This window comes from Neofelis nebulosa, chromosome 2 (assembly GCF_028018385.1).
Source record: "Neofelis nebulosa isolate mNeoNeb1 chromosome 2, mNeoNeb1.pri, whole genome shotgun sequence".
Lineage (NCBI taxonomy): Eukaryota > Metazoa > Chordata > Mammalia > Carnivora > Felidae > Neofelis > Neofelis nebulosa.
This window is the reverse complement of record NC_080783.1, coordinates 13,204,767-13,215,758: the sequence shown is the minus strand read 5'-3', so window position 1 is coordinate 13,215,758 and position 10,992 is coordinate 13,204,767. Positions and strand designations below refer to the sequence as shown.

Below are 10,992 nucleotides of genomic sequence, written 5' to 3'. Positions count from 1 at the left end.
AAAACAAGTTAGATACAAACTTATGGGCTTGTATGTGTATGCATATACGCACGTATTTTTGTATACATATATACTTATGTCTATAGAAGTTGTATTATATAACATGATATATATGCATATATTCAGCAGGCTTTTAAGAACGGAATGAGGAGAATCCTCAGGAAATGTAGGGAATAGGTTGACTTTCAAAAATTTCAACAGTGAATCTATAGGAGTTAGTGGCACACCATGGTTAATTCACATCTTATTTTTGTTAAAAAAAAAATAGCGCGCTCTCTGAGTGAGATCTTTATTCAACATACATGTGTGCTGTACATGTTCCTTCTAAGTGGGCTAGTTTTGTTCTCATGCCATGGGAGCAGGTGGCACGAGGCTGTTTTGATGAGGTTAAAAGGCTCCTCCCCTCTTTCCCCAAGCAGCAGCCTGAAGTACGTCAGCAGTAATTGTGTGCCTGGCTCGGCAGGGAGAGTGGAGGCAAAATTGGTATCAAATAAGGGTATCAAACTGAGATCTCGATGTTCCATTTAAGTTGTTGCTCATTTTCATTAGCCATGCCAGGGGTGAAAAGCTTATAACTTAAACCCCCTCTGTAGTAACAACATTTCTTTTTGATGGATTTATGTTTTTCTTCTCCATAAAGCTGGAATGAGGGTTGTAGTGGATATAAATGAAGGGGTTTCTTTATCCTCTTTTCATTTTATCACTTACTAATCAGACTTCAGTTCAGACAGATAAAAGGGAGAGATTCTGTTGCCTAAATGTGAGGTCTTTAATGAGGATGGGAGGCCCCAGGGAGGCAAAATCCGAAGTAGAACGATGCTGCTCTCGGGTTTCTTGTCATTTCTTCAGTTGCTTCTTCGCCTCCCTTTTCCAAGGGGCCTAGTGAGCAGGAACTATCCAAGGTGCTAGAATGCTGGCAGCTTTGCCGTTCAATGCAGACGGACTGCAGAAACAGAGAAGAAAGATTACTGCTTATTTCAGAAGGTAGGTTCTTTGTTTCAGAATCCCTGATTAATCAGCAGCAGCATCAACAGACTAAGGCAGCTGGAGAGGAGAGAGAGAGAAGCAGGAAGGGAGGGAGTCAGGGGCAGGGAGGGAGGGAGGGGAAAGAGAGAGAATGGGAGAGAGAGAGCTGGTTGTCACGGGGGAGGGACGATACCACAAGCTAGGCTGCTCTAAACCTTCTGTATGTAAGTGGCGATGAGAAAGAGCATCTTTTGGGCTGAGAGGAGACATTTAGAGAGGATGTTTCTGATTTTTTGTTTTCATTTATTGTTGTCTTCACAGAATATAATCAAATGAGGCACCTTAGCCAGCCTGGGTGATTGCTTCGAGTCTTGTAATCATCTGTGTAGCAAAGTGGGTAAAATCATTCAATTTCTTCCCTGCTGGACCTGGAAAGAGAGGGGCTGTGTGTTCATCCCCACCCATTAGCTATGCCCTCTTTTCTCTGAATGTCGATTTAAGGAAGCAGGCACCTGTCTTCTGCCACCGCATCTTCCTAGCAAACTTTAAAGGCCATTTTATCTGATAGGAAGAACATCAAGGATGCTCTGATCTCTAGTGATGAAGAATCTGGGAATGGACACTTGCCCCATCCAGATGCAATGCACTTTAATTGAAGAAAAACTGAGCTGAACTACAAGTCTCTTTCTTATGGTGCTGGATTACTCCTACAGAACTGCCCAGAGATCAACCGCGAGAGAGGGCTCTGACAGACACTAGTCACCTTCTGATTGTTGCACTTAGCTCTCCCTGGAGACGTAAATTTTGGTATGTATCTCATTTTTCAGATTCTCTAAGCATGCTAATTGAATCCAGCACTAAATAGATCAAGCAATCTGGTTATGAAATGGAATGGGATTTTATCTGGGGGTACTTAATGCTGAAGTTTGCATGTCTTATTAGGTGCAACAGAAATAAAGCCACAGCGAAGGCATCCAAGGCTTTAATAAGCCTCCGGCTATTTTGTGCCCTCTTACCCACTTAGTTACATTACCACGGAAATGGCTAAACTAGATTTTCATTGGTAAAATGAGCCATGTTGAATTATTAAAAGCATTGAAAATATTTTCCAGGGTATTAATTGGCATTCACATTGTGCATGCTAGCTATTTATCGGCTATTCCATACCATAAATATTTTACAACAGTCTCTCAGCACATTTGTGTCAGCCTAATTTTGTATTCTCAAAAAAAAAAAAACCTACCAAAAAATAAATAAATGAAACTATCAGACATACACCAAAGCTGAAACTGCTCCTTCCTAACAGAGTAGACATAAACCTCTTTGAGAAACATGAATTTTAACACTCAGTATCAGGAAGATCTCATTAGTCTTATCACAACAAATATTTTCTATAGAACTTTAGGGAGATTTGTTTTACCTGGGACACACACTTAATTTGTTGGGGTGTCTCCATTTTAATTTTTCTAAAAACCAGGAATATTTTAAATACAAGAAATGTAGGTCTTCCCCAGCTGGAAGGACTATTACAGGAAATAATACTGTTCCTTCTCATTAAGAATTCCTAAAGTTGGCTTGGTACTGTAGAACTGTATTTTTTTTCCTACACATACCCCCAAATAAGGGAATCCGATCTAAGAAGTTACACAATGTAGTTTTAGTCCATTTAATATGCAAGACTTTATCATCAAATAGTATGAAATAATGACAATAGAGCAAGAGTGAACATCAACTCTTCTCCTAATTCTTCACATGTTAAACAATGCTCCAACTCATTTTTCTATATTGTCAGTTGGTAAACAGATTAATATGAGAGTATGTGAGCTACAGATGTCAAAATTGTTTTATTTTTCTGTGGAATTACCACACACCTTTGCCAACTCAGCAAAGAGGACTCTGTGAAGGACACTGACAGTTGAGGAAATCAGTGAAAACAGACCTGAGAAAAAACCCGACAACTTCACAAAGAACTGTAGAGAAGCCCAAGGACTGGAGGCATCTGCAAAGTTTAGAAAAACAAGTGTAAAAATGCTAGAGACAAGAAGGTTGTCTATTGTTTTTAAAAAAAAAAGTCATTCAATTAGATGGTTTTCATTGTAGCACCAGTCAGCAATTTATCATACTGACTGTATCTACTTTGCCAATACTGCCTTGTAAGCGTCTGGAAACACTTGGCCAAAGGGTCAGAAAAGTACCTCAGCCATTGACATTTTGTGTGAGTCCCTAATATTATCAGAAATGTGCTATCCCTTTAGACCATGGGCAAATAGCACCATGACAACCTGGAAGTTGGGGGCGGGTATCTGAGTTATGATACCACTCATTAACATGATCTATGCCCATTTTACCCACTTTGGGAAGGGAGAGAGTGGAGAAAAAACTCGCTTCAAAGTAATCTGCTTTCTGAGAAAAAAGCAATCAGCGTTTTTGTAGTCACTTCAACAGGCGCCCGTGGTTTTAACTCTAACATTTCCCATGTTGAGCAGAACAGCTGCATTTTGATGAAAGTGAGAATAAGAAAATGAGCATGACCATTTGTGGGGTTGAGGGTAGGATTTTAAGCACAATCAAAGTGAAATGATAAGATTTGTTGTTGACAGATTATCAGAAAAACAATTTTGACATGGTTTACACAGGTTACGAATTATAACCAGGCAATCTGGTCTGTTGATTTGGTCCTGTGTGAAGTCAGCGAATTCTAGAAATTAATTTGCATACAGATTTTACATATGTATATGAAGCCTGATTATTTAAATACTTATATTTTGACAATGTGTTTTCAAACTGGTCTGAGTACATGCAACAAATGTGAAAGATCTTTTTCTTCCTGCTGAATAAAAAAGAAATAGTCAAAATTGCCTTGGGAAACTTTTATTTGGCTGAGTCAATACTGATGGACAAAATAGGATTCTCTATATCAGAGAAGATTCAATGATTGGAACGGGAGGGAAAATCAAATTTTAATAGGTCAGATTCTAATAACTTCCTCACAGCACTGGGGCAGGTGTGGTTTGAGAACCTCATAAAGAACTGAGAAGTAGGGACTAGAAAACTTTCCCATAAGCAAATGAAATGAAATGCACAAATGTGAAATGAGGGCAACGTGACGAGGCTTTCCACGAGGAAATGTATTCCCTAGCATGCATTCTGTCCTTCCCAGTCAACACAAACAGCATTATAAGAATAACACAGGATAAAGTTTACATTATTCTAGCTGTAACATCATCTTATAGGGCTAACTGTGACCTGAAATTTAAGAAGCTTCTTAACTTCAAGAGCTGGGGAACACTTCTCTCCCAAACAGTTGCTTTTTCTTCCTCTGTCACTCAGCAGATATGGAAAATGTCTGGATTGATGGACTATTCACGATTTTAAATCTTGGAACACCAAAGTTTTAGGTGGAGAGCAGCTTCACCTCAGAAATTCTGAGTACATACTTTAAGAAGAGAAGAAAGAACCAGCCCCCACAAAGGCCAGTGGGCTAATTCATTTCAGTGATGCTTATATACAAGGGTCCTGCTTTATTTGGTAGGGGGTGGCAAAGGATCCGTCAGAAGGTTCTGCCTGAGAAGTCGGTTTACACACCCACCTGAGTCAGTTCTTGCAGAACCAGAGTGACTGATGTCACAGTGCATGAAATCACGCTGAAGAGGGAATTTGTTCTGCATTTTAAGAAAAGAGAAATACTTTAACAAGTATAAGATGGCAGGCTTCATTTTTTATCTGACCCTTTCTGTATGTCTTTTCTTCAACAGCAGCCTGCAATGAATCAAATGCTTTCTATACTATGGAGACCCCAATCTTGACATCAGTTAGTGACACATTAAATATCCTCTGGTAAATTGAGGCTACAAAAAATTTATTCCTTAGTTTACAAGGGAATCTACATACATGTATGTGCTTAAAGTTTTGTATATACTTAATTCTCAAAAATATGCTCCCCCCACTTTTTTTTTGTTTTAACATTGAAAGTCACGTAATGTCTCAGCTTCTTGAGTTCCTTGGATGCAAGTAGTGGCTATAGAATGAGAAAAAAAAAAGGAAATGATTTTTTTATGTTTCTATGGATTCAATTTGGGTACCTTTATGTATATTTTATGCTCCACATGTATAGGTAATAGGTAGTTTTATTTCAGTGGAAACATGGTAAAGAAATGAATTGCTACTTTCAGCTCTAGGCTCAGCATGGGTGAGGTACAGTGATGGTTTTACACAAAAGAAAATAAAGAAATGGCTAATACAAGACAAAGTTAAATGCTTAATGTTTTAAATATGACCTCAATCTCACCAGTTTAAATCGGTGCATCTAAGCTGAAGACAGTGAAATTTCAAATTCTAAGAGGTATCACAATACCATACAAAGTAATCTTTGTGAAGGGTGTGGTCTACAGGAAATAAGTAATAAGAGTGAAAGAATACAATAAAACAGAGCAATTAAAACATCCAGCTGTATTTAAGCTAACATCTAATAAAAGCCAACAGCTTTTGGCTTTTATTAGAATGGCAAAGATTTTAAATACAGTAATTCAAAAATGAAACAAAAGGAGGGTTTTCTGAATGCACCACACAGCAGTGGAAGAAAAGGCGTAAGGTGAAGTTGTGAAGCTACCTATGATTTGTGTGGGGGGTTTCTGATCTCAGTCATTTTAGGTGCTTTCCCAGGAGACTCCTAACACAAGTTCTCAATGTTCGCCACAACTTCCAAGAAAAAGAACACATATACAACTCTTGCACTGTTTGAGTCTACGCCATGCATTCCTGATAAAACCCATCTACCTTGCAGACCAAGAATGTCAACTTTCAACCAATGCTCTAGGGGGAGCTAAAATGTCTAATTTGTTGCAAGCAAAAATGGCCGCCAACACACACTGATCCAAAGGCAAGGGATGACTGGAGAAATGCAGAAGAGCCCTTCAACCTCACTCATTTTGTTGTCACAAATATACCACGCAATCGTTTGAGATCTAATAAGAGTTTCTTGCATATTGCAATGGAGTTAAAGGTGCTATCTAAAGGAGAGGGGCCCTTTTGCTTCTTAACTATTGTGTTCCTAAGATGCCAACATGAAGAATTCAGTGCTCACGACAAGCCTTTATGAACTACTTGTACACAGGATTGTTGTTAAAGGGCCAGAGATAAACTTGATTTAATATCCAGCAGCCAAAATGAAGCCAAGTGTTTAGTGGCATGGACCATGCCTTGTTCAACATCTATCTTAGCCATAACTACACATTTCTGAAAGACAAACAGATTTATGACCATACCTGACTGGGTTCTCACTGCATAGAAATGGTAGCAGTTGTAGTGAGACAGCCACTTCACATACAGCTCACTTTTCTCTAGAGAGGCCTCACATTTGTTTAAGGAGGAGTGAATGAATGAGTCTCTGCATTCAGACTTCAGCTGGCTGAGAAACACCGGCTTGGAAGGGTGGAGCCCAAGTGTTTGAGCTTCATGGTTCCTCTGTGACAAAGCCCTTATCTTCTCGTGGCAGGAACTGGGGTGGAGTGGATAAATGGTCTGTCTGCATGCCCTTGGTTAGGAAGCGAGTCTATGAAAGTCTTCCATGCTTCCCTTTGCACACCTGTGACTAAGAACTTGAACTGCATTAAACATTCTATTCGTGTATGTTTCAAAGTAAACATGTGTGTATTGAGGAGTTATTACTAAACACCATCTTGGCCACAATTAAGAATTAGGAAGAGGATGTAAGTAGTAATGTTAGTGACTAATAATTTTGCTCACATTTCCTGAACACTCACATGTGCTTTCTAACTGAACACTTACAGCAACATAAGGGAGTTAAGTATATTCCAACCACCATTTTAACCACATGGAAACTAAAGCTTAGAGGAAGCTAAAGCTTCATTAAATGGCATAAAGTCAGAGACCTAGGGGTGCTTGCATTGTGATTTCAGGCCATACTGCCCAAGTCCTCAGTTACACTCTTCAGGACTGCCTAACCGCCCTCTGCCCCTACCCCACATTACAATCTACCTTTTACATGTGGACAAGAGAGCAGGAGAGTGTGATGCTTAAACATTGGTAGGGTCCACGTCCATTTTTTATGGTTATTTTTGAAGCCTAGTTATTGTTATTGGATAATGTTCTGTGTTCATCCTCAAAAATGGTAACCACACACCCTGACAAACTCGTGAAAGCTACCACCTGTGCTTGTCCCACTGACACCGTGTTGCAATTTTTTAATTTATTGTCCTCTTACCCTGCAGTGTGAATGTTTAGAAGGACACAGGTTTGCCTTTATCAGTGCCTCATTCATAACAGGTGCTCAAGAAATACTTGAAGACATTAACGAGCATAGAATCAAATCCCTCCCTAGAACTAGATGACAAGCATGATTTCATGCATCCAGTTATCATTGTCCAGAAATTTTACTAGATTTTATGGTTTTTATCCTTCAAATTTTCATCTTAACTTTTCAGATTATACTCTTACTACTTATAGCACAACTTTCCCTAGTATACATACTTGATGGCATTGTTATTTAATGTTGTCTCGGATCAAACATAATTTCAACTCCAGTCAATTTGAAAGACCACATAAAGAGATAATTAAGTTTCAGAAGTACCCAATTAACCTGGTTCATATCTGGAATATATAAACTGTATGGAGAATCTCTGGTGTCCTTTGGGTGGGAGGAAAATTTAAGGGAAGAAACAAAAATTGGGGGGTAATGCTTTTCACAGGGGGCATATACAGTTTTGCTCAAGGGCAAAGTGGGAGGGTTCTTCCACCCTGAGGCATTGTCTCTGGAATCCTTGTCCTGACTTGGCCTGCTTAACTATGGTAGCATTAATTGCCATAAAGTTAGACAGAGCTTTTTTTTTTTTTTTTTTTTTTTTATCCAGGCACACCTAGTGTTGAAGTCCTTGGGAGAAGTGAGTTCCCAATAATGGTAATTCTTCAGCTTTCTGAGAATCCTGTTCCTGTATTTTTTTTCCTGAAAATTGCAATCATTGGTAGCAGTAATTTCTTATTCTTATGCATGTCTACCCCTTGAGCATCTAAGCTCATGGACTTATAGTACAATACAATTCAATTATGCTAGACAGTTGAAATTAAAAGACCATTTTATTTGCCAACCCATTATGGCTCAAAACCAAACCAAATGTAATAAAACTCCACATAACAACAACAACAACGACAAAATCATGAGTCAACAAACAACTCATATCCCCTAGTTCCAACAATCTCTTACTGGCTGGAGAATAAATCTTTAAATTCAGAGTAGGAGTCAAATAACAGAAGAATTGACTGGCAGCTGAAACGCTAATAAACTCTGATAAGAAGTAAAGTTTCCATAGCTACCATCCAGGTATGGAACATGATTATACTTGTAAAAAACTCGAAATGAATATGATTCATAAGGGCAACGGTGAAAGCCTAGGACTTCTACATTAGATAGTTTGGCTGAGATTTAAAAAAAACATATCTTCCTGGGGCTTTAAAAGAAAATAATAGATGTAAACGTCATTTATAATTTTAAATGGCCAAAGTTTTTTTCTTATTAATTGATTTTGCTTTTGCTTTTTCAATTTGATGCAATGATACCAGTTTCTTATACAACGGTGAATATTCAATTGAGGACAGTAAGCCTTATTAAGCTAGAAGGCTAAAATACTTATCTTGCATGCAATTAATTAAACTTCATTTTTATTTTTGATTGATTAGAGCACCATTGCTCTATCTCCTGGCTTCGTTGATTTCTATAATTCATTGGAATACATCTGCTTCAAAGCATCCTGATTTTCATAGCCTGCTGGTTATCTATCACCTGTCCATACACATACCCATATATGACATTGGCAATCTTTCACCTGTACTTTTATTATGAAGATATTAGCTAACATGACTGTATGCCTATTATTGTTAAACTTTATGTTAAATTCTTTATAACATCACCTCTCTAAATCGTTACATCAGCAAGAGGTAGAAGCTATTACTTCCATCATTTTGGAGGTGGACGGTATATATTGATCTGTTCAAAGTCCTGTGTTTTGTTGCTATTTTAATTGGATCTTGGTTTTACAGTAATCCACTCTATGGTTTGCGTTTTCAAACCTTGATGTAGCAATGATAATTATAGTTGTCACTGCTTGAGTTACCAGATTAGTAAGGATGGATGTGGTCCTGGTGACCTACAATATTTGAGTTCTAGCAGGCAGCCATCAGGAAGCACCATTTTGGAAAGTAATGATGGGTCAAAAAGGGTTTATTTCCAAAATAAATTATATTAGAAATGTGTATTTCCTTGTTTACTGTTATGTTATGCACAAATAGTATAGATTTGTAGATCTTAATTTAAAACTAGAAGGAGAACACGCACAATAAGAAAGTCTTTTCCAAATAATGTTATCATCTTATTTGAAATCGAGAAGTCTTTATAGCAATTAGTTAGAAATGAAGCTTGGATCTGATAGATCTTAATGATATAAGAACACATTTTTGAAAAACAAAATCGTGACTTTAAATACATAAACCAAACATTGAACTTGGCACCCTGTATTTGAACCTTCCCGTTACCTTTAAGTGCTAGAGATTTGGCCTTTGATGTTCTAATTTTGTTTCAGGGAATGTTTGCTACTCAGGCAACATTCATTGAATATTTACTTCTAATAGTCTTGGTGGTTCGTAGTTTCTAATGAGACATTGTCTCTGAATAGATTCTACCATAATCTTTGGAATCTGGGGCTGAGAAGATATTAGGGTGAACAAACAGCACTTTGCTTTTTCTCCTCACCTTTGATAAAGGTAAAATGTGTTCTTATCCTACAGGAAGTGTTCCTTTTTACATGATCCCCTCCAAGATGATGAGTTCTAATCCTGAGGTAGACCCTTTGGACACATTTCTCCAATATATCGAGGACATGGGGATGAAGGCCTACGATGGCTTGGTTATTCAGAATGCATCAGACATTGCTCGAGAGAATGACCGCTTGAGAAATGAAACCAACCTGGCCTACTTGAAGGAGAAGAACGAAAAACGCCGAAGACAAGAAGAAGCAATAAAACGGTAAATATAAATACAAGTATTCTGAGTCTTGCATACACAAGGAGATCCATGAATTCTCACCTGTCTGTCATGTTGTCACCTGGTCAAGGCTGTGATGTTGTCAAGAAGGGGTTTACCCAAGTTAGACTTGATGAGACCAAGTGAAATTGACACCTCAACTATAACATAAACACAATTCATCCGGCTCTCAGTTCTTTCACCGTAGCTAAGAAAAGTTATTTGCTTTTGTGTTGTGCATGTGGAGGTATAGCTGGGATGGGGAAAGAATTCAGTTTTCTTTTAAAAAAAATTCATACTAAACAACCCTTGATAAAAGCCCAAGGAAACACTTAAACACTTCATAGTCAATGTTTGATGAAAATATGCACCTTTAATGGTCTTTGTTTATGTTTAATACCTTATAATAGTTCATCTTCTTAGATTATAAAAAGACTTATCAATAATTAGAATTATATGAGCCTCTGAAAGCAGGAGGAACCCTCACTATGTGCTCTCAGTGCAGAGTTTTATGATGATTGCCAGGTGCCCCAGGTTCGTTGATATAAAATGATTTTATGTTGCAAAACCTACCCCCTACAAGCAAATAAGTGCCAGATTATGGTTTCCACATTGAGGCTAAATGTCCTGGGGCAGAAACCAAAAGTAGGATACACATCCTTTGATTTCCCAAAGAATGTTACAGTGTTTCCAGCGTGTGTGTGTGTGTGTGTGTGTGTGTGTGTGTGTACCAGGGGTACAGGTAAAGGCATATTGTGTTATACAAAGTCTTCTTTCTTCAATAAGTTCTATTTACTAAGTACACAGATTCAGAATTTAGAAAACTAATCCATGTCAATTAGCTGGATACTAAAAAATAATAGTTAAGGTATTTTAATAGTTGGTGGATGTTTCATCTAATCTGGTATTAATACTTGTACTTAAACTCTCTGTGAACATTATCGCATTAGGGAAAAGAAATTATTATTTTAAGATGAACTATTTATGGGGCACCT

General features: G+C 37.9%; 1 protein-coding gene across 5 annotated transcripts in view; it reads left to right on the top strand.

Moving 5' to 3' along the window:
• Window positions 1–459: 459 nt before the first annotated feature.
• Window positions 460–10,992, top strand: part of NYAP2 (neuronal tyrosine-phosphorylated phosphoinositide-3-kinase adaptor 2) — a 267,223-nt gene continuing 256,690 nt past the window's right edge. For 4 of the 5 annotated variants that reach the window (XM_058702952.1, XM_058702970.1, XM_058702959.1 and 1 more), the window contains exons 1-2: window positions 1,135–1,773; window positions 9,763–10,000. In XM_058702952.1, coding sequence (XP_058558935.1) covers window positions 9,780–10,000 — 221 coding nt within the window. In that variant the 5' untranslated portion in view covers window positions 1,135–1,773; window positions 9,763–9,779. Of the gene's footprint in view, window positions 985–1,134; window positions 1,774–9,762; window positions 10,001–10,992 lie in introns of those variants that run through there. The other variant, XM_058702945.1, reaches the window with a different exon arrangement.